The 25,398-nt window shown below is 28.3% G+C and overlaps 1 protein-coding gene across 7 annotated transcripts in view; it reads left to right on the top strand.

Annotated features, from left to right (window-relative positions):
- Positions 1-3,845: 3,845 nt before the first annotated feature.
- LOC129288263 (disease resistance protein At4g27190-like) overlaps positions 3,846-25,398 on the top strand; it is a 28,212-nt gene continuing 6,659 nt past the window's right edge. For 6 of the 7 annotated variants that reach the window (XR_008587966.1, XR_008587968.1, XR_008587967.1 and 3 more), the window contains exons 1-6: positions 9,669-9,806; positions 12,449-13,203; positions 13,325-14,170; positions 18,902-19,623; positions 19,774-20,602; positions 24,780-25,382. Coding sequence is in view for 1 of the 7 variants with exons in the window: in XM_054924770.1 (XP_054780745.1) it covers positions 8,499-9,806; positions 12,449-12,556 (1,416 nt within the window). In the remaining 6 variants the exon portion in view is untranslated. Of the gene's footprint in view, positions 3,945-4,062; positions 4,453-8,076; positions 8,198-8,325; positions 9,807-12,448; positions 13,204-13,324; positions 14,171-18,901; positions 19,624-19,773; positions 20,603-24,779; positions 25,383-25,398 lie in introns of those variants that run through there. The other variant, XM_054924770.1, reaches the window with a different exon arrangement.

Below are 25,398 nucleotides of genomic sequence, written 5' to 3'. Positions count from 1 at the left end.
AGAGATCAGTTTGTATATCATCATCTTCATTAGTTATTATAAAATTAATGTATAATATTTAAGAATTATATCTTTCCTTTTTATTAAAGTTATTTGAACTTAAATATATTGAATTATTTGTTTACATAAATTAAATTGTTAATATTAATATAATTTAAATTATATAATTAATCTGATATATAAGTTAATAATATATTTTACTTTTTAAATAAAATTTAATAAATTTAATAATATTATATATAACTTTATCAGTAATTTAATTTTAAAAATAATATCTTTTATAATAATTTATTTAAATAAAATTGATTCTGACTAAATCATTTAAATATTTTTAATTTTATTTAAATTAATTTTAAAAAAATAATGTTGAAACAAAAATTATATTATAATATAATTAATTATATGTCACTAAAATCCAAACGAAATCTCAGTCATTTTGACGGAATTATCATTCTTCAACAAGTAACGCCCCAGTCCCATGTGAATTCGTTCAGGGTGCACTTGAGAAAAGCAGAGTTGATGTGATATGACTAGCGCACTGACATATCATTGCGACGACCTAGGATTTTCATTTATATCAGAGTCCAAACTCCATGAGTAAGCATACTTTTCTGTCTATTATATTCACGTGAACCATAAGGCACGCTGCATTATTCTGAGGTCTGGACCCATCCCTCTCCTCTTTATATTGCAGAATCAAATAATTTTAATATTACTTTATAAAATTAAAAGATTTAAATATAATTAAAATTTATTATAAAAAAATAAAATTATCTTTGATGTATGTTTATTGTGATAGGAGAAATGATTGTTATTGAAATATAAAATGAAATTTCTTTTTTTTTAATGAAGACTCATTCATCACATTATAATAATTCTCTTCAAAATAAAAATTAATATTTTGTAATTATTAATCAAGAAATTGATTATTGTTATAACAAAATAAAACTTGTTTTCTTTTCTAAATAAATATTTGTTTACCAAATCACAATACTTATTCTTTTCTACTACTAAATTAATTTTTTAGAGCTGTTAATAAAATAAAAAATTAATTATTGTTAAAGTAAAAATAGGAATCTTTTTTTTTTGAATGGAAACTCGTTTACTAAATTATAACACTTATTCCTATCTACCACCAAATAAAAATAAAAATAAAACTTACTTTTTTTGAAATGGAGAATTATTGTTAAAAGAGTATATATACATATGAGTAGTAGTTTGTGTTGTCATAAAAATTTTAATTACGTTTAACTTCTTTGATCCTGTAGCATAATTAATTGTCTTTAGTGGTCCTTCATTATGATTTTCCCATGTAAATATTACTTCTCTAACAATATAAATGTTTGCTGGTATTAAAAAAACAATATAAATGTTTATTTATATTGTTACAATAATATGAGACACTTAAAATATAATTATCCATTACGCATGCCAAGAAAGTCTGTTTTTTTTTCTAACTCCCATAAAAAAAATCATTTTTTCAGTTTTGTCTTTCATAATTACTCAACGCATATTAACCAATAAAAAATTACATATATAGTTTTGTCTTTGATAATTATTAGTCATTTTTGTCATTTTTTGATTAATAAAGTTAATTTTTATACATGGTAACATTCAAAAAGTTAAAGAAAAACTCTGACAAAAAAATGTTGAAGAAAAACGATACAGAAAAAACGAGATTAAAGTTTCGAGTATCCTGAGCCTATAATTTTAAAGGTCAGTCTCGTTCAATTGGGCTTGTTTGGGACATTAGATTTCTTATATTAGATCAGAATTGACTGCAGTTATGTACGAGCACCAACTCTGCTGAGCTACAAGTTATCAAAGAATTAAAACTCATCTACGGAAGTAGGGACGACCCTCGTCCTTACAGACGTGTCATCGATTACGTGTCATCGTTTAATTTGTTTAGAAATTGGCATGTACTGTATCTATTTGTTTCAACTTCAGAGAAGCCAATTTTCGTGCTCTTTGTATTGCTAGAAATGCTAGCAAAAATTTAGGAAGCCGGCAATTCGGATAATTAACCCTCTTATTGTATATTTGCAGTAAAAGTCAGTAATTTGGATTAGCTAAAATAAATAAATAAAAAATGTTGGGTCAGTTTTAGTAAAATAATAGTTTTTTAATGTTTGAGGTTTATTTGAGGTGGGCTGAATGAAAAAATTAGACCCGAGCCTCAGTCCAAATAATCAAATAACACTTTAATTTTTTAAAATATTATATAAAAATTATATTTTATATTTTTATAATAATATAATAACAAAAAATTATAAAAAAATTTTCTCTGAAATATAAATGACAATTTGATCCCTCAAAATATCATAATTCTTCTAAAATTTTTAGAAACTTTTTTATCATTAATAAATTTATATAAATTTAACATGTAAAGTTGTGATTTGCTATTGTATTGTTACAAATTTTAGAAGAAAGGTTGTAAATCATTTATTTTCAATAAGAGTAATTTAATAATTTATAAAAATTCATTAATGATAAAAAAGTTCTTAAAAATTTTATGAGAATTATGATAGTTTAAGAGATTAAATTATTATTTATATATTTCAAAAAATTTTTATCATTTTTTCTATAATAATTAATTTTAAGTTAAATGTTAAATTTTTTTAAAAATAATTTATTAATTTAAGTATTCAAGTCAGGCTGAATATATTATGGAATTGGCGTGACGCCCGCTGCGAGAGTGCAAGGTGGATCACACCACCTCTTACCTTTCTTTTGTCCGTTTAAGACCATGACAGATGCAATAACCATAATAAATAGAGGTGACAAAAAAAAAAACCATAATAAATAGAGAACACGTACTGTTACTTTTGGCCAAAAAAGGTCTTTTACTGAAACTAAAATAAAAAAAAATGTAATGGAAGCCAATAAAAGGTATAAAGAAAATAGAGGAGATTTCTAGTTTATTTTGAGGTGTGCAAAATGTGTAGCCCATGACTTTTATTTATGGGGTTTCAAGAACTATTAGTTTGAAGGAGCATAAAATACAAAAGAAGATAAATTAAAAGAAAAACTTATAAATTTATTATTTTATTTTTAATTTTCTTTTTTCCCTAAACAATTTTTCTATTCAAATAAAGTCTGAGAGTTGCAATAATGTAAGTAAGATTATGAAATTTACCCACTGAGAAGTACATGGTGACAAGTATAGGTATCAAACTCTTGAGTTAACTTTATGAGTTTAACATCTTTATATTTTTAACTTATAAAATTGTGTCAACTTACTTATAAATTAAGATTAAATACAAACTCTGTTAAACTTATGAGTTTACCTTCTAATTTATCATTTTTATGTTTCTAACTTATAAAATCGTGTTAACTATTTCATAAACCCAGATTAGATATAAGTTTCGTTAAACTTGTTAAGCTTGTTATTTTTTTAGTTGAGTGAGCTAAGTATATACCATGAAGGATTCAATTCATAAAAGTTATAAGACCTGGTTCATACAAAAAAAAAAACTTAATATGGAAAAACTAATATTAATAAAAAAAGAAAACAAAAATACTAAAAATAAATTTTTCTATTTTTAAATTTTCATATCTTGTATATGATAATTTATAAATATAAATAGGTTTAATTTTAATAATTTATATTTTTAATATCTTTAAATTAAATTACAATTATATTTTTATAATTATTTATTAATAGAGATAAATTTTTATGAATTTAAAGTATGAGTTTGTAACATGGGTTTATTTTTTTTATCATGAGTTTAAACCGTGAGTTTAACAATTTGGTGGCAAGTTTATCACAGTTATTAAGATATTTTCCGACCATTTTTGTATTTGTTTTTAAAAATTTCTTTTCCTAGTTATATTTTCTACACCGTGCTTCCACCCCAACAATTAGATGCTTGAAGTCTTCCCTCTGCTGTAGGGTCAACATCTGGAAATCGGACTGAACCACCATTCTCTCCCGAGGCAAGGTCTTTCTATTTCTCTCTTATCTTTACTTTCTCAACATATCTCTATTATATTACTTGCTTTCATTATCACTGCCTTCTTTGTGTGTTAATCATCCCTCTGTATTTTCCTTCTGTGTAGTTCTTGCTCAGTCACTTCACTCCCTCACCATTTCAAGACCACGGCGTTCCTAAATTCCGTGTGGTCCTTTGCATCGATCATCCCTTTGTTCCATCCTTTGTTTCATCGACAGACTCAAAAGATCTTGCCGTTCTCTTTCTCATTCATCTTTGTTCTGTCTTTACTTTTCCTGCCTAAGAAAAAAGCTGTTCTATTTTACTAGAAGAAAATCCCAAAAGAAAAAAGACAAAAAAAAAAGGAGTTCTCTACGTAGGTGATTTGTTTTGTTCATTGTACTACGACGAGCAAGTCTTCCCTTCATTGTAGCCCCAAAACCAGTGGGACGCTGCTAGCTGCAAGTCAGACCAAATCAGCTGTAATCAGTAATCACCAATCTCCTCGCAAAGCAAGGTCTTTCTATTTCTCTCTCATCTTTCTTTAATTTTCTTAACATCTGCATTGCTTGTTTTTCTTTTCTTTTCTTTAAATCAGCTATATTTCTTGCTTTTCTCACTGTCTTCTCCGCGTTGAAAAATACTCTCTGAAAATAACTTTAAAAATTGGAGAGTTAAAATATGAATCTTTAGTCAAATTAACACAACATTTTAGTTAATGAAAGACTACAAAATGGATAATTTTTGTTTCCAAATATTTTCCTCTTCCATTCTTGGTATCTAAAATGTGTAGTTTTTCTGACTTAGTTTCTATTTTTTTTTGGAAAGTTAGTGTGTTTTGGATTAAATCAAATATGAACATTTTAATCCATAATATTTTACAAAAATTAGTTAAAAAAACCTGATTCTTTAAATTGAAATTTTTATATTTTTGGAATTTTAAGTTTAATTTTCATTAATTATTATTTTAAGTTATGACATCTATCTCCGTAGCAAGGAAGACATAACCATCATTCATGCTTAAAGGTATGTTTGGATAAGATCCTAACTGAGGTTTGGAAATTCAAATCTTAGTTTGGTTATTTTTAAAACTCATTCATGCTTTGTTTGCTATCTTCCTATCTACAAGTCGGACCAAACCACCATTCTCTCCTTACAAGTTATTTCTCTTGCTCGTTCATCTTTACTTTCTCACGTATACTCTGTGTGTGTGTGTGTGTGTGGGGGTGTGGAAATGACTTAAAAAAATGGAGAGGTAACAAAATGGATATTTTTTGTTTCCAAATATTTTCCCCTCCCATCTCTTTAATGTCTAGTTTTTCTGACTTAGTTACCAATTTTTTTGAAAGTTAGTGTGTTTGTGATTAAATTAAATATGAGCATTTTACTCCACAATATTGTTCAAAAATTGGTTAAGAAAACTTGATTCTCTCAATTGAAATTTTCCTTTTAAACTTTGGAATTTTAAAAGCCATTAAATGGTGACATGTTAGGAATGAATGGGAATACAGAGCAAGGATGAAGGCACAAGTGAGGAAAAGCAAAGTTGAAATGAAGAGCGTTTGATTCAATTAGTTAAAAGTATTGAATTAACTTATTTTAAAAACTCAAATTTAAATCTTGAAATATATAATCATATTAAATGAAAATATCACAAATATTTTCAAAATACCTATGAGATGATTGTCGATAATAGTGATCTCATATAATGGGAGTTCAAATTAATCTAAACAGGTAATGCTAATACTCCAAATTTCTCATGAAATAAAAAAAAAAAAAAAAGAGCAAGGATGGGGGAGAGAGAGAGAGAGCATACTTGACGGTTGCAGGGGAAATATTTTAATTTGATGTAGTTTTTTGGCCAACATTTTGATTTTGATGTTGAGTAAACACCATTTGAGCAAATATATTTAAGTTTGAAAAGTGAGCACGATTTGAGTGAAAAGTAATCCAAACTTGGGGAAAAAACAGGTTCAACCAGTTTTTGATTTTGGAACCTAGATTTTGGTCATTTAAGCACTCAACCAACCATATAACGCAATCTTATTAAAATCCATCTTGTTTGTAACATTTTAGTGAATAAATAAAAGCCCACCAGATCTTGTTATGATAATATTAGGGTTATTAAAAAAATAATTTTTTTTTTTGGTTGTTGGGATGACCATTTACATGACACATTGAACATGCCGTCAAGATAAGAAATATGGGTAACTACGATCGATTGAACATACCGACAAAAAGTTTTTTCACAAAAATTCTAGCATTTAAATTATCATTTAAAACTTGATGTATAAGTGAATTAACGCATTTATTTAATTTGCCTTTTTGAAAATATGATTCAATGTGATTATTCAGACTCTTATAGTAAATTTTTTGATTTTTTTTGATAATTTTAATGAGAGTTTGGTTATTAGAGAATTAATGTTGGATAAGCATCAAGGTTTTAGAGGAGTCAAAATAAATGTAAATTTTATTAAACTTGTCATTCTAGATTTTGATTTTTTCAAAAATATCCATTAGTTCAACAATGATGTAATGGTTGATGGGGGTAGGGACAGAGAAGGTATTTTAAAAAGTTCTTGATCAAATTACCTTGGTCATCCTAGATGAGGTCATCATAGATAATAGAGTCGGTAATTCAGGTGAGACGGACTTATTTAGGTTAGGTTTACTTCGGGTTGAGTTTATTTAGATTGAATTTAAAGTATCATGTCATTTTTAAATAGCCCATATAATGCCTTATCTCAATTCCTTTGGCCTTATTCGCTCACATTCGAATATTCTAAATTTTTTAAAAATATTTGTAAATTAATTTTAATTTTTAAATAATTTTGTTAAGCATAAAATATTATATTAATTTTAAAAGAATAAAATAAAAAATAATAATTTATTAACTTTGTATTTAAATAACTCTATTACTATTTCTTTATATTATGTATAATTTATTCATGTATATTTTTTATTTATAAATTAATGTTTTAGTTTTTTAAATATGATTTTTATCATGATTACATATAAATATTTTATATATTTTAATTAAATTATATTACTTTAATTATGATTAAATTGATCTCAATTCAACAATAATTATATTATTAATTTAAAATTATTGTGTTTTTAATAACTTTTGAATAAATTATATTTTTATTTTTAAAAATATAAAAAAATAGTCATTATTATATTATAGAAGAATTATTTAATTATGGGGAAAAATTATTTTTTTGAAATTTTCTTTTTCCTTTAACTTTTTTTCAATGTAAGGAAATTTTTACTCTAATTTATATTTAATTTTTAACTAATTTTAGTGTGAATGATAATTAAATAATTACCTAAAAATATTATTCTATTTATTATGTTTATTTAATAGTAGAATTGAGAATTCGTAGATGCATAAATTTTATTTTTGCTTTAAACTTAATACTTTTATCAAAAAATATATTTTTTGGTACACAAATGATGTATGAGACCCAATTTTTTTTTTAAAAATTGAGCTTTAAAATAAAAAAATCAATATTAGAATATATTTTAAATTTTATTGAGATATTTTATTGATTACAAATAATCAAAATTTGAAAATATAAATATTTTTAATTTTTTTAAAAAATTAATTATAACAATGATGTCAAATATATAGTATTTGAGTATAAAATGATATAAAATTTAAAGAAATCATTAATCTTTATTATATTGTATATATATTGTAGAAAATTTATTTTTTTATTTGGATACTTGGGTCAATTTTTAACCTGATTGGGATTGACATATAACAGCAAATATTGTACATAAAAGAAAATTTATTTTTTTTGAAAAATATATATTTAATAAGAGTAAATTAAAATTATTTTCTAAAAAAATATTAATATTTTTATCATCTCAACTTAATTTTTATGAAATAATTAAACGTGACACATAAAATTAAAGAAATATTAGTCGAAGTCTGAATTTTTTTATTTATTTTTTTTAAAAATGAAAAAAAGATGGGAACTTAGATTATAACAATTAAAATCACAATGAATAAAAAAAAAAAAAGATTTCAATGCATGTCTCTTTTTCACTGTTCTTCCGTCACATCTCTCACTGTGACAAGTCAGAAAGTTACGCATTTCCATGTGAGGAATTGTTTTGTTCATTGCACTACCAGAAACCGGCGACAATTTTACGATCTTCCTTCAAAATTAGATGCTTGAGAGCCTTGAAGCCTTCCCTCCTCCGCTGTAGCCTCAAGACCAGAGGGACGTTACAACTAGCAGTCTCCTAAAAAGGTCTTTTATATTTCTCTTTGATCCTTACTTTCTGAACAAGTATTACATACTTGCTTTCATTTATTCATTTAGTTTATTTTTCCACGCACTCTGTGGTGATCATCCCTTTGTATTTGTCTTCTGTGTAGTTCTTGCTTGGTAGTAGGACTGCACTTCAGTCACGATTTCAAAACCACGGCATTCCTTCTGTTGGTGTTCTAGTTCATCCTTGTTTTCCTGTCTTCGAAGAAAATACAAAAAAAAAAAAAAACAGAGAAAACCAAAAAGAGAGAGAGAGAGAGAGAGAGAGAGAGAGAGAAGAATGGAGTTTGTAGCAGCCATTTTCGTGAAAGTGTTAGATTTCGTGGTAAAACCAGTTACTCGAAAAGTGTTAGATGTCATGGTAGAACCAGTTATTCGACAACTGGGTTACCTTTACTACTACAGAGACAACGTTCAGGAGCTGGATCGTTGTGCAGAGGCGCTCCAAGGTCGGAAACAGACATTGGAAAATCGAGTTCGGACTGCTGAAGGAAAGGGGGAGGACATTCCCGATGAAGTTAAACGGTTGGAGGAGATGGATAAGCTAATTAGAGAAGTAGAGGAGTTTAAAAGAGATGAAGGCCACCGAAAGACGGGGTTCCGCAATGGTTGCTTTCCTAATAACTTGAGGTTAAGGCATAAGCTTGGCAGAAAAGCAAAGAAGCTGTGCACTAATCTGCAGCAACAGCTAAAGCCTGATGAATATCGTCCAGATCTAGAAGCATCAAATGTTGCCCTCTCTGATGAGGATTATGAGCCATTTAAATCAAGAGATGCCATTCTGGAGGATGTTATGCGAGCATTGAGAAATCCTGCAATTAAAATGATCGGTATCTCGGGACAGGGAGGTGTTGGCAAAACCAGTTTAGTGAAAGCAATTGGAAGGGAAGCTAAAGCAGAAAAGCTATTCAATGTTGTGGTCATGGTCAATATAACAAGCACTCCCAATGTAAGAAAGGTTCAAGGAGAAATGGCAGCCATGTTGGGCTTGACATTGGATGATGAGACCGAGATTGGAAGAGCAGGTCGTTTGCGACAGAGACTGAAGAAGGAGAAGGAGAACACCCTGGTCATCTTGGATGATCTTTGGGCTAGATTTGACTTGAGTATGTTGGGGATTCTGTCTGAAGATGATGATCCCGGCCAAATGAGAGTCAGAGAGATGCCTAATGTTGGCCACAACCAGATGACAGACGACAAAATGGCAGGTGAGATGCCTAATGTTGGTCACAACCAGATGACAGATGACAAAATGGAAAGTGATTCCAAAGGCTACAAGATTTTGTTGACTTCTCGAAGCAGAGACGTGTTGTCAAGTGAAATGGGAGTAAAGGATTCAATTTTTACTGTGGATGTCATGAAGCAAGAGGAATCAGAGGAGCTGTTCAACAAGGTGGCTGGAATAACTAATGAAGATTATGAGTTGAAATTATTATCAACTAAAATTGTTCAGAAATGTGCGAATTTGCCCTTGGCAATAGTTGCTGTTGGAAAAGCTTTAAAGATTAACAAGGACAAAGATGCTTGGGAAAATGCTCTACAACGATTGGAAAAGCAAGAATTAGAACCTGTTAAATTTTCGGACAAGGTACGTGCTAATTTCTTGTACATTAAAGTTAATAAACTTAATTTTGATTTCTAGATAAAAATTCTATACTATACTCTTCTTGTTTTTTCTTTCTTGATACAATATATTATACTCTTCTATTTTGTTACTTTTCCCCTTATATATACAATCAACGCACTCTCTCAAATACATACCCAATTCATCATCAAAACACACACACACAGTGATTTTCAAAGTTATCGCCGTGTTTTAAAAAATATTATGATCAATTATCCAAGTGAAGGAGAAGATCTTTTTCAGGGAAAAAAATTGTTTTCCTATTACTTTATTTAGAATAGCCTAATGGCAATTAAAATTTAGACTACACTCTATGATAGGTGAAATTTAAATAGGAGAAAACTTGTATATTTAATTTTGTATATTTAAAATATTTGTATACAATTAAATCAAGATATGTGAATTTTTTATAAATTATTTGTTTTATAATAAATTTTTGTTATTGATTATATTAATAAAATACTATTCATATGTCATGATTTAATTAAATATAAGTATGTTAAGTATATGAAATTAAATGTATAAGTCTTATCTAATTAAATATTCACTTTTCCAGATTTACTTTTGGTAGCTGGAATTTTTAGTGGTTTGTGTGCATCATCGTAACCCTTTATGATCCTTTTGTCTTAATGGTATATATGTGTCAGAAGGGCATGATTTGGGTACGAAACAAGTGGGCCCACTGTATTTGTCACGCTATTACCATTCTTAAGTTAAACTACCTTCTTCTTCTTCTTCAAGACATCGTAGTTTAAAACTAGCAAGTTTTCTAACATTGGAGAAAATGGTTTTTATGTGGGAAAGAAAATACATGTATTTGTTCTGGCTGAAAAAAATACATATATTTGAGATATGTGTGTGTGTGTGTGTGTGTGTGTGTATTTCAGTTTTAAATGTTCATTGATTTTCTGAATACTTTTATTTTTCGGTGGAAAAATGTTCTATAATTTTAAATTATCAAAATAAAGAAAATTTATTTTGTTATATTATTTGAACACTGTATATAAATGAAAGGTATTAGGGGCCCATTTATTATAGCTTATTTTATGAAAAAATCACTTATTTTTTGAAAACAATTATTTTGTGAGTTTTTATTATAATTTTTTAAACTTTTAAAAATAATCAGAATATAAAAAAGTAGATTTTTGATTATTTTAAGAAGTTACTTTGTTTAGCTTTTGAAAATAATCTAATGCGACAGATGATGGAGAGTGTTTTAAAGAGACAAGATATGTTATATAATTTTAAAATAATATCATGATAAATCTTTTTTATAAAACAAAAATCAAGAAATATATCATAAAATTAAAAAATAACTCATTAATAATTACTTTTTTATTATTGTATTCAAACATAAAATAATATTTTTTTCTTATAAAATCTCTACAAAATAAATCTCTTTTTATAAAATTTTTAAACTATGTAAAAATTATTATTTTTTAATCTTTAACAAAATTTCATCTGTTTTAAAAAAGCTGTGTTTTGTTTTTTTACTGTTTTTTGGAATCATCAATTTAAAATAATGAAGGGAGTAGTTTTTTTTATGAACCAGCAACATCAACAAACCTTTCTGTTGTTTAATGGACTTGACCATATCTGATGCAGAGGTGTTTTTAGTGATTAGAACTTAGAAGATAAAAATAAACAATTTATTATATTTTAGATTTTGTCACGAGATATATCCAAAATAGACAACAATTTATTGTAGTCTATAAATGGTTATACCAATACAAATTTAAATTTAAAATGTATTTTTTATTTGAAAATTTGTTTCTTTGAGACTGTATAAATAACTTAGTTTATTTTAGAATCTTATAGCCGTGCATATTTATTAATAATAGAAATAAAAATTTGCTGTATCTTTTATATAAATTATTTTAGAATGTGTTGTTTTGTCCATGCATATTGAGAACATCAACTTTTCTGTTATATTCTCATACAACTTGTTTTAGAATTTGTTACCCGGGCTTATTTAAAAAAAAAAATTTATGTCTGTGGCCTGTGCATATTAAAAATGTAAAGAATTAATTCATTATTTCTATTTATTTAATCATTTAGTCCTCGTAGTTTTGATTTTATTATAATATAGTTCTTAAATTAACTCGTTATAAATCAATTCTTATAGTTTTGATTCAGCTGTAATTCAATTCCTAAATTTTGACTTGATACAACTCAATACCTATAATTTTAATCCATTTAAAATATTGATAACTATATTTAATAAAATAAATTTATAAAGATTAAAATTATGTTAAAATTAAGTATTAATATTTCTCTAATTACTTAAACTTTTAATCTTTGTAAAGATTGTGAATATTAGAATTTAAAATAGTTTTACTCCTTTTGTAATTTTATTTTCTAAAATATAGGGACTAGCCTAAGGGCATTTAAATGATTTTATTAGTGATAAAAAATTGTTTTCTTATTACTTAGAATTAACATCCTTAGCTTTTTTATTTTTATACCATAGACTTCTCTATTGTTATTTCTTATTTATCTCACCGACAGAAGTTGCCATGCTACACTTAAAAAAGACACCTAGTAGCTTTTGTAGTATTCAATATAAGTTAAAAACAACTTTGTAAAAAATTTATTTGATTTTGCAGGTTGTTTTTGCATCTTGTCAACATTTGAGACTTTGTTGTTATCCTGAGCTAGAGCAGCAGCTATGGCAGGGGAAAGTTTTCCACCAGACAACTGCTTTAACAATCTAAGAACACTGATAGTGGAGAATTGTTCCTTTCTGTCACAAGTGTTCCCTTCAAACTTACTTCCTTACTTTAAGAACTTGGAGGAGTTGGAGGTAAGTTGGAGTCCAGTGGAGGTTATTTTTGATATGGATGGCAACAGGTTGACAGAAACAAATGGAAAGCCCTTTCATTTGAGAAGAATGATTTTAAAGAGCTTGCCGAATTTGAAGTGTATATGGAGCAAAGATCCTTGTGGCACTATAAGTTTTCCAAATCTGAAAGAAATGGTTGTTATTGACTGTACGGGTATAAAAACTGTTTTTCTGGCATCTGTGGGAAAAAATCTTGTGAGGCTCCAAAAACTTGAAATAGGCCTATGTGATGGCTTGGAAGAAATATTTGGAAAGGAAGAAGCAGAAGCGGATGGAGTCAGTAGAAAATTTGAATTCCGTTACTTAGCCTCTTTGAATCTGCATGGTTTACCGAGCCTCAAGTTTTTTTATCCTGGAAGATATACTCTCGAGTGTCCCAACTTGGAGAGGCTACACGTGTTTGATTGCAATAAGCTGGATGCATTCGCATTAGATTTTCCGAGTCATCGAGGAGAAGTAGGATGTGAGGATGAAGCTGATATTACAACTGACAGGCAACCTCTTTTCCTGGATGAAAAGGTAATTTGATCTTCATTTCCATCATTCCTTCACTTTTCGTTCTTGCGTTGTGAAAAGAAAATATCTATATAAGCAATCCTTATCCTTGTTCTTTTTTTGCCTGTTTAATTTTCACTAATAGGTTATTCCGAACTTGGGCGCATTAACCCTCAATGGGAAAGACGTGATGATGTTATCACATGAAAATTTTCTTGATGACCTGCTTCACAAGCTGAAATACCTGGGTCTGTACTTTGGTGATTCCCATGAAGCAGGAGCTACTCTGCCTTTTAAATTCTTTCACAAGGTGCCTAATTTAGAATCTCTTGGTATAAGAAGTTTCAATGAACTGGATGAGATGTTCCCCTCCCAAAGACCTGAAGATATTGATCATGTCATCAATATACTTACGCAAGTGGAAGAATTATCCATGCATTGTTTGCCAATGCTCTCCTCCATTGGATTACATAATTCCTGGGTGGACCCACTTCACAAGAATCTGAGAGTCCTGGACATATATGATTGTCCTCGTTTGACTATTCTGGTGCCTTCATCTGCGGTATCCTTTTGCAATTTGAAACGATTGGAAATAAGGGGATGCCATGGGTTAGTTTCTCTGTTCTCATCTTCAGTAGCCAGAAGTTTGGGGCGACTTGAAAGAATGGAGATAACTGATTGTAGATCAATAGCACAAATAGTGAATCATGGGAGCGGTGAGTCAACTCCAGAAGAGATGATTTTTGAACGGCTTACATTTATAACTATGAGTCAGTTACCAAGGCTGGTGTGTTTTTATTCGGGGAATGCCACTTTAGAATTCTCAGCTCTGAGAGAAGCGACCATAGAACAATGCCCGAAGATGAAATGTTTCTCTCAAGGAGCAGTAAGGGCGCCCTACTTTGTAGGAATAAGAGCTCCAAGGGACGGAGTTGCTTGGCACGGCTATAGTGATCTCAACACAACAGTGCAGAAATTGTTTGACGAGAAGGTAAGTATTCACTCTCCATATTCATTTGTATTCATTTTTGTTAGGTTGAATTTTTAGTGGTTTGGGCGCGTCAACATACCATTTTTAACGTTGATATAAGTCAAAAGTTCAAAACCTTTCAATGTATCCAAAAAATAATAAAAATTAAATATTTAGTAAATATTTACTTGACATTTTTTTTAAAGAAAGTTACATTATCTAGAACAGTATGTGATTAATGTTTTTAGTGATATGTTTACAAAAAAGTAATAGTCTTGTGTAAGATAGAATTGTATGGGTAATTCCAAATAAAAAAATATATCAACGAAACAAAAGAATAATTTTTTTTCTCCTGCAAATAACTGTATTAACAAAATGTAAAAATATACAAAACTCCTTTTTGAGATAGCTAGATAGACTCCTCTCACCTCTACAAGTTTAAAATTAATATATTTAATTTTTACTAATAGATTAATTTTAAACTTTTGAAGGTAAGGTGGCTGTGTGCAACTGTCTTAAAATTTGGAGAGTTTTGTATATTTAAGGTATAACAAAATTACAAATAAATACTGTCTTCTTTAGAAAATGTAAAAACAGCTTAATTTATTTTAGAATTTATCAACTTGTTGCATTTAAATAAAAGTAAAAATTTATTTTATTCTCTGAATTGTTTAAATGGTTATACACGTGCAAATTAAAAATAGAAAACGCATATTTTGTTTTAAATGTTTTTCTTTAATATATTGTATAAACAAACTGGTTTAATTAGAATTTGTTTCTCCATACATCTTAAGAAGATAAATAAAACTTGTATTATTTTAACACAAATTACTTTAAAAATGTTCACACTGCAGATATTAATAATATAAATAGCTTGTTTTATTTAAGATCACTTATATATCTTAATCCATATTGAAAATATAAATAACACTTTAATTATTCTTGAATATTTTATTCATATAAATTAAAATTTATTGTAGCAACTTATTCTATTTTTCAATTTGTTACCCTGGTGTACGTTAAAACTTGAGTATATACTTTGTTAAAAAATGCAAGGCATTTTTAACTAAATCTCACCCTCAATAAAGTAGTTACTTTACTTTCAAACTAATCACATTTTTTTATATTTCCTATTAAACATCCTATAATAAATATAAAGTTATTTATCAATTGGGACATTTTTAGAAAAAAGGTAATGATTACACTTCAAAAAATTAAAAATGCTTATATTTTTGAACATTCAATTCCTCAAAAAATGGTTTATATTTTTTAATGGAGAGAGTATGTATTTTATCACAGAATTTACTACCTGTGCATTCCGTGTATTATAAGTTATGAAAAACTTAAGAGCTAATTTAGAAACTAAATAAATAAAAAAAATACGTGAAATTCCTCACAAAAATGTTTATAATAATATTATAAAATTTAGACAACCTGCCCTATTTTATTATTTTTTATAGAAAACATTTATATACTTAGTTTTATATATTAACGGAACTTGTTTCTATTAAATCAAAATTGAGGATCTTTTTATTAATTATTTATTCTAGAAATAATTTTTTATTAATATTATTAACATCTTAAAATACACTTATTTAAAAGTATGTCAAGTAAATAAGTTGAAGTTCACAAGTTTTACTTTCTCTTATCTTTTATCTCCAAGGATATTAAAAACTTGAAGAAAATATCTGATTCTAAATTCATTATCCCATACATGTTAAAAATTAGAAACAAAAATGTGTTTAGGTTTCCTATAAAATTCGTAATTTTATACCCGCCAATAACATATATATCCATCAATTTCTCCATATTTTTAAATATCATTCCTTAATACTTGAACTTTGACATGTGGCATGCTCTAATTTGAATTTCCAAATCTAGCTTCCCTCCAAATCGTTTCCTCTTCCATTATATTTGTTGATTCTAAGAGCAAATATTCGGTTCTGTATTACGTGCTGTTCTACTGTATGTGCAGTCGGATGGTTTAGTAATATATTTGGAGCAATTTGTCTTGAAAATGACAAAACATATTGTGTCAAAAAAAAAAAAAACCTGTCAATTTCAAAAGTTTTATTAAAATTCAATTTCATAGCGCTAAATGTTACTGCTTATTCTTTTACCTATAAAAATTGTTATATATATTCTTTAAATTAAATTTCATTTAACTACTTTAAATACCCTCTCCTTTCAAAAATATAAAGCAGTTTTTAATGAGTTAGATTAAAAAGTGAAGTCATTTTTATTTTTTGAGGTGTAATTATGGTCTTTTATCAAACGTGCCCCTATTGATAGATGATTTTATATGTATTGTAGGGTATTTAATATGGATAAATATAAACATATAGAGTGAGTTTGGAAAGTAGATAACTATTTTATTCGGGGGTGAGATTTAGTTAAAAATACCTTATATTTTAAACGGAAGGAGTATGCTTTTTGAAATAATGATTCAATCATTTTTTTTTTCACGTTTTGTTTTCAAAACTTGTTCCAAGAAATTTCTCTACAGAACTGTTTTAAGAATATATAGACATAAAACAAAACCAAAAAACCCCATAGTTATTATACTCCTTCCGTTTTTAATTATAAAACACAATTTAGGAAAAATTTGATGATGACTTAACAAGCCACTTGATGAAGTGTTAATTAAACTTTTCAATATATTCTTGTTTAATCCATTAAATATAAGAAAAAAATGTCATTGCAGATGTTAAAATTTTACATTTAAATATGCAAAAAGTTGAGAATTTATTTTATTTTCAAACAAAATTAATTGATTTCACTCCGCTCTTTAGTTCTAATGAGATGGTTAGAGATGTTTTTATAAAGGGAACTAAAAAAAGCATTTTCTTTTGCCAAAAAGAATTAATATATAGGTCTTTTAGTTACCACTGTCATTAATTAATTATTGGATGGGCATGCATGGTTATATTCTGAAAGGAAAAAACTTTTGTTACGCAATGACATCATTGTATGATTATAAGACTTTATTTTCAGAGCTGAATAATCTTTTGATCGTAACAACCTCTTCCACTTTGCAAATACCTATCTTTCCACGGACAAAAACTTGCTTGTGAAACAAGCTTTCAATTCAACCGTGTCTATGTTCGGCCAAGCTCATGTATTGAGGGAAATTAATAAATTATTTTTTTCACCAAGTCTGTTTTCATATTATTGTATGTGATGAGTTAGCTCCCAAGTATATGTGGATCTGCTAAATTAATATTTTTCCTTTTAGGTATTTATTAATTTTCTTAATATTTTATTCTTTGAGAAAAAATATGATATAAATTTAATGTGTCAATAATTAATTTTTTTAATGTTTCGCACTATAATAAAACACTTTTATAGTTTTCAGTTGGACTTTCTTACAGTAAATTACAATTCCTATCACAAGAGTTTGTTTAAGGGCAACAGGTAGAAGAGCACACATAACTTAGTTTGATTGGCAAAAAGTATTTGATTGATTTTAGTCCTGTTGTAGGGCAAAGAGAAGAAAAAAATTATTTCTATTTATAGAATATTTGTCAATTTCCAATACTCTTATTAAATGCTTACATAAAAGTATCAATAACGAGATTTAAAAATATTTATCAGAGGTAAAGAGGAAAACTGTTTTTAAATGTTAGATAAAATTAATAAGATTTAAGGTTTTTTTTTTATTTTCGGTAAACGTGTTGGAAGTGATTATAAATAAGATAAGTGGGGTGTACTATCTAAGTTCTGCAACCTACATTTTTCCAATAATGCATATCATAAAACTATTTTTTTTTTTACATTAATACCGCCAAAGATAATATGAAATTGCTTCCAAACAATCTTTTAAAACAAGCCGAAGTAGGAAAGCTTACAACGATGCATGGAAATTTAAAATTATTGTTTAAAATAAGACACACACACACATTATTTTCAACTATCAGAACATTGAACCAGTTAGGATCCACGTTTTTTAATACACAAATCAATTTATTTTTGTTTTCAGAGCTATAGTTCTAGCTTCTTATTAGATTTGGATATTCTTAGATAACAAAACAAAAGATAAATTGATATAAAAATAGATGAACAATATTTAAAACATAAGGAAAAATTAAAGAGAGGAAACTTTTTTTGTAGTTTCTCTCATCTATCCTGTGTGTTATCATTCTGTTTTTTAAGTGACATTTTAATTTAAAAATATCAGAATTCTAAGATCCCTAAACAATTCGGCCTACGATTGGGTGGAAAGAACACCGTTTTTTTTTTTTTTTTGCATTAAATGAACTACAAATTTGAAGCTTGTTCTTTCGATGAGATGTAACGGAGAAAAGTTACATATGATTGTTGATGCATTGGGTGGGCTTGAGCCTTGACTTCTTACATCCCTCTCCCCAGCCTTATTATCTGAGTTAGTGCAATGCTAATATTGGTTATGAACATTACATATTAATTAATTTGTAAATTTATTGAGATTTAGGTTAAAATCAATTTAATTAAGCTGAGACTTGTGAGTATTTAAATTTTCTTCTAAGGAAAGATTAATTTTTATGTTAAAAACGAAAACAGGGAAATTGTGTAATATTTAGTTTTTGTCAAGTTTAATATTCATTTAAATCTCAGCGAAAGTTGGGGGACAACAGTGGGAAGTGAGAAGAGATAATTGGTTGATATATTCTCCCACAAGCTTGAAGCAGCCTTAATTATTTACTGTTTTCACATATAATTATAATGAACGTCAAAGTAGTGTTTATAAGAGCCTAATGTATCCACTGTGTTCAGTTGGAGCAGCTGGCACAATTTGCACGTGATGTGCAGCAAATGAATCTCAAAGATCATTGTGAGCTTGAAGATATATGGCTTGATAAAATGGCAGTCCCTGATGGAGGGTTCAATCGGTTGAAGACTTTGACAGTGGATAGTTGCTATTTCTTATCAAAGAATGTGATCCCTTTTCACTTGCTTGGCTTCCTTTGTAACTTGGAAGTTTAGAAGTACGAAATTGTGGTTCTGTAAAGGCAATATTTGAGGTGGGATCCCTGTCTTCCCCATTCTCCTTTCTCTTGAAAACATTGACCTTGGAACGTCTCTCTAATCTGGAGAATGTTTGGAATAATGAGGACCCTCATGAATTTCTCAGCTTCCAATCTTTGCAACGTATGTCTGTTAATGAATGTAGAAGTCTCAAGAGCTTATTTCCAGCATCAATGGCTGCACCAGGCAAACTTGTGAGTGTTGAAAAACTAGAAGTGGAAGATTGTGTGGAATTAGTAGAAATTGTTGCCAAGGATGAAACAACTCCAAGAGGAGCAGCTTCAAACTCAATTCTATTTCCCAGCTTAACCATGTTGAAGCTAGGCAGATTGCCAAAGCTCAAGTGCATCTATTCAGGACAAAATAATCTGGAATGGCCCAGGTTACAAGAATTGGTTGTATATCAGTGCAGTTTGCTAAAGAATTTCCCAGCATTGGGTCAAGATCATTTTCCAGTTGATGCGGAAAAGGTAATATTATAGTGTTGCCATCACAACTTTTTTTAATTCCTTTTCACTTAATTTGATGTATACTGATCACCTTAATACTAGCAATGTTACTAGTATTAAATCTACCCCGTCAATAGTGTTCATTTCTAATCATAATTTTCTTGATTCTAGGTTTTTCCCAACCTCGAGCATCTTTCACTTAGCGGGGAAAACATCTTGCATACTTGGCAAGCCCCGATTAAGGCAAAGCTTCTTCAAAGAGTGAAATTTCTGGAATTGAAATTCATTGGTTTTGATTATGATAAATTTCCATATGGATTTTTCCAAAAGGAATTACTACCCCATGTAAAAAGCTTCAAGTGTATGGGGGTAACTTCAAAGAGATATTTACCTCTGAAATATCAAGTATGGAAGGCAATGGTGATATGTTCTTTTCTGAATTGAAAATTTTAGAATTAATGTCGCAGTCGAAGCTCTATTTAATCGGGCTGGAGCACATGCCTCTACCTAGACACCTAGAAATGTTGAAAGTGGATTGATTGTCCTTGTTTGATCAACTTGGCACCATCTACTGTGGCTTTCTCAAATTTAAGGGGTCTACATGTGAGTAATTGCATGGCATTGCAATATTTGTTCACATCCTCAACGGCAAAAGGTTTACTTTACTTGAAGAGTTAACAGTAAGTTCATGTGGATCAATACAACAAATAGTGGGTGAAGGAGGAAAATCAGGTGCAGATGAAATTACATTCAGGAAACTCAAAACATTGTCTCTTTCTGATTTGCATAGTCTTGGAAGCTTTCAGGGGAAATTCTACTCTGAACTCCCATCATTGGAACTTGTGATTGTTCATGAGTGTCCGAGAATGAAAATTTTTTCCCATGGAGTTATAAATGCATCTCAGCTTGTACAATTTCAGCCAATCCTCTTGACACGCACCAAAATTCTCGTCCAGAGTATAGTGGCAGGGATCTAAATGCCGCGATTTCTCATTTACAGGTAAGTTCTCTCTCTACTCTCATTTCTTATAATCATGTTATGGAGTAACACGTTAGATATAAGACATCTATTATTTCCAAACTCCTTTTATCTTGGTGTAGTTAATTTATCATAGTCATTCGGTTTGGCTAAAATTGCAGGCATTTCCTCTCTCTATTTTTTTTTTTGGGTCAGACATTTTCTTTCTGTATTTAAAATCTGAACTTTAGTAAAAATTTTAATATTGTTAATAATATTTAGTTAAAGATTTTTAATTGCTTAATTTTATTAATGAAAATTATGCTAAAGATTTAAATTTATTATTTTGACCTCATAATATAATTTTCCACTCTCCATAATTTAAATTAAAATAAACATAAATGGTATCAACTAATTTATCAATTACAATATTAAATTCTCCATTCACTAATTTTTTGACATACAAGTTTAAAATTATCCAATTTATGTATTTAAAACTTAAATTAGGGTATTTTGGTCCAAATGATGTGATTTAGCCATCAATGAATGATATGGTGGATGGAAATAGAATTTTAAAAGTAAGGGAGGTTTGTGTTTTAAAACTTCTATTTTTTTAATAACTTCAAAACTTATAATCTTAGAGAAGTTTATATTAATTTAAAAATAGAATGAAGATTTCTACAAATATGCTATTATAGATGGGAGGTCCATGTATTTTCCTCTTGATCAAATCCTTTTAGTTAGCAATAGCGTTAATATTTTGAGCGTATATTTATATTTACGAAAAATGAATTGTTTGAGAAGGAATTTCTTAGTTACACGGATTTCTTTTAACATAAAATAATATTTCATAGTAGTAACTATGGGTGGAGATAAATTTGTTATATATTTTAACCTCACAATATAATTGTTCACTCTAGGGGCGGAAGCTGCCTTTGAATTTTGACCAAGTTTTCTTTTTGAAATCAATATATATTATTAATTTATTTTTTATAAATTTTAAAAAATAAAATAATAATAAAATCATTACTATTTTTTTCTTTTTTTAATTTAAAATCCAAGTTTTCATATTTGATTAAAAAAATACATTAAATATATAAATTTAATTAATATCTACTTTTTTTCAAAAATAAACTATGTAAAATTATGCACCACTGAATATTGATGATTTGGAGGGAATATGATAAATATTCAAATTTTATAAAGAAATTAAATCAATATATATGATATAAATTTAAAAATATTTGGCGTAGAAAAATCTGAATTAATATTTTTAGCAAATCAAATAAAAAGTCTATATTATTGCAAATGCTCATTTTTTTTATAATAATTAACGTTTTTTAAATGTTTTTTGTTAATTACTATGTTTGTTATAATAATTTGAATTTCCAATTCTAGCTTCCCTCCAAATCGGTTCTCACTTACATTATATTTATTGATTGTAAGAGCAAATATTCGGTTCCCTATTACGTGCTGTTCTACTGTATGTGCAGTCGGATGGTTTAGTAATATATTTGAAGCATTGTGTCAAAAAAAAAAAAATTCCTGTCAATTTCAAAAGTTTTGTTAAAATTACAATTTCATAGTGCTAAATGTTACTGCTCCATTTAAAAATATAAAGCAGTTTTTGAGGAGTTGGATGTTAATTTTAATCTTTTAAGGTATAATCATTTTTTTTTACCAAACGTGCCCCTATTGATGGATGACTTTATATTTATTATAGAATGTTTGATAGGGGTAAATATGAAAAGATTGAATTAGTTTAAAAGTAGGTAACTATTTTATTGGGGGGTGAAATTTGATTAAAAATACTTTATATTTTAAGGAGTATGCTTTTTGAAATAATGATTCAATCATATATTCTTTTTTCACTTTTTGTTTTCAAAACTTGTTCTAAGAAATTTCTCTACAGAACTGTTTTAAGAACATATAGACATAACACAACCAAAAACCCCCATAGTTATTAAACTCCTTCTAGTTTTTATTATAAAACACAAATTAGGAAAAAAGTTGATGATACTTTACAAGACATTTGACGAAGTGTTAATTAAGCTTTTTCAATATTATTCTTATTTAAATCCATTAACTATAAGAAAAAAATGTAATGCAGATGTTAAAATTTTACATTTAAATATGCAAAAGGTTGAGAATTTATTTTATTTTCAAACAAAATTAATGATTTTACTACCGCTTTTAGTTCTAATGAGATGGTTAGAGATGTTTTATAAAGGGAACTAAAAAAAGCATTTTCTTTTGCCAAAAAGAAATTAATATATAGGTCTTTTAGTTACCACTGTCATTAATTAATTATTGGATGGGCATGCATGGTTATATTCTGAAAAGGAAAAAACTTTTGTTACGCAATGACATCATTGATGATTATAAGACTTTATTTCAGAGCTGAATAATATTTGATCGTAACAAACCGCTTCCATTTTGCAAATACATATCTTCCACGGATAAAACTTGCTTGTGAAACAAGCTTTCAATTCAACCGTGTCTATGTTCGGCCAAGCTCATGTATTGAGGGAAATTAATAAATTATTTTTTTTAACAAGTCTGTTTTCATATTATTGTATGTGATTAGTTAGCTCCCAAGTATATGTGGATCTGCTAAATTAATATTTTTTCCTTTTAGGTATTTATTAATTTTCTTAATATTTTATTCTTTGAGAAAAAATATGATATAAATTTAATGTGTCAATAATTAATTTTTTTAATATTTCGCACTATATAAAACACTTTTATAGTTTTTAGCTGACTTTGTTACAGTAAATTACAACTCCTAATCACAAGAGTTTGTTTAAGGGCAATAGATAAAAGAACACACATAACTTAGTTTGATTGGCAAAAGGTACTTGAGTGCTCCTTTAGGGCTAGTTGTAGGGCAGAGAGAAGAAAAACATTATTTCTATTTATAGAATATTTATCAATTTTCAATGAACATTTTTATATTTTTACTCTTATTAAATATTTTAAATAAAAGTATCAGTGATGAGATTTTGAAAATATTTATTAGAGGTAAAGATAAAAACTTGTTAAATTTTAAGACAGTTAATGAGATTTGAGATTTTTTTTAATTCCGTTAGGACATGTTAAAAATGATTTGTAAATAGGATAAGTGGGTGTATCATAACTAACTTTTTTTTTTTTTTTTACATTAATGCCGCCAAAGATAATGTGAAATTGCTTCCAAACAATCTTGCAACCAAGCCGAAGTATAGGATAAGCTTACACGATGGATGGAAATTTAAAAATTATTCTTTAAAATGAGACACACACACACACACACACACACACACACACACACACTTTATTTTCAAGTATCAGAACATTGACTTGTTAGGATCCACATTATTAATATGAAAATCACATTTATTTTTGTTTTCAGAGCTATTAGCTCTAGCTTCTTATTAGATTTGGATATTCTTAGATAACAAAGCAAAAGATTAAGTTGATATAAAAATAGATGAACAGTATTTAAAACGTAAAAAAATTAAAGAGAGGAAATTTTTTTTGTAGTTTCTCTCATCTATCCTGTGTGTTATCATTCTGTTTTTTAAGTGACATTTTAATTTAAAAATATCGGAATTCTAAGATCCCTAAACAATTCGGCCTACGATTGGGTGGAAAGAACACCCTTTTTTTTTTTCCGCTTTAAATGAACTACAAATTTGAAGCTTGTTCTTTCGATAAGATGTAACGGAGAAAAGTTACATATGATTGTTGATGCATTGGGTGGGCTTGAGCCTTGACTTCTTACATCCCTATCCCCAGCCTTATTATCTGAGTTAGTGCAATGCTAATATTGGTTATGAACATTACATATAATTGTTGAAATCAATTTAAATTTATCAAATTAAGTTAAAACAAAAGGTAATTAATTTGTAAATTTATTGAGATTTAGGTTAAAATGAATTTAATTGAGCTGAGACTTCTGAGTATTTAAATTTTCTTCTAGAGGAAAGATTAATTTTCATGTTAAAAACGAAAATGGGGAATTGTGTAATATTTATTTTCTGTCAAGTTTAATATTCATTTAAATCTCAGCGAAAGTTGGGGGACAACAGTGGGAAGTGAGAAGAGATAATTGGTTGATATATTCTCCCACAAGCTTGAAGCAGCCTTAATTATTTACTGTTTTCACATATAATTATAATGAACGTCAAAGTAGTGTTATATGAGAGCCTAATGTATCCACCGTGTTTTGTTGGAGCAGCTGGCACAATTTGCACGTGATGTGCAGCAAATGAATCTCAGAGATCATTTTGAGCTTGCAGATATATGGCTTGATAAAGTGGCAGTCCCTGATGGAGGGTTCAATCGGTTGAAGACTTTGACAGTGGATAGTGTCTATTTCTTATCAAAGAATGTGATCCCTTTTCGCTTGCTTGGCTTCCTTTGTAACTTGGAAGTTTTAGAAGTACGAAATTGTGGTTTGGTAAAGGCAATATTTGAGGTGGGATCCCTGTCTTCCCCATTCTCCTTTCTCTTGAAAACATTGACCTTGGAAGGTCTCTCTAGTCTGGAGAATGTTTGGAATTATGAGGACCCTCATGAATTTCTCAGCTTCCAATCTTTGCAACGTGTGTCTGTTAAGGAATGTATAAGGCTCAAGAGCTTATTTCCACCAGGCAAACTTGTAAATGTTGAAAATCTAACCACGTTGGAGCTACGCAGATTGCCAGAGCTCAAGTGCATCTATTCAGGGCAAAATATTCTGGAATGGCCCAAGTTACAAAAGTTGGTTGTATATCAGTGCATTTTGCTAAAGAATTTCCCAGCATTGGGTCAAGATCATTTTCCAGTTGATGCGGAAAAGGTAATATTATATTGTT

Source organism: Prosopis cineraria, unplaced genomic scaffold, assembly GCF_029017545.1.
Source record: "Prosopis cineraria cultivar Desert tree isolate PC_DT_omini unplaced genomic scaffold, ASM2901754v1 PC12, whole genome shotgun sequence".
Taxonomy (NCBI): Eukaryota; Viridiplantae; Streptophyta; class Magnoliopsida; order Fabales; family Fabaceae; genus Prosopis; species Prosopis cineraria.
This window is presented reverse-complemented; position numbering and strand designations above follow the sequence as displayed.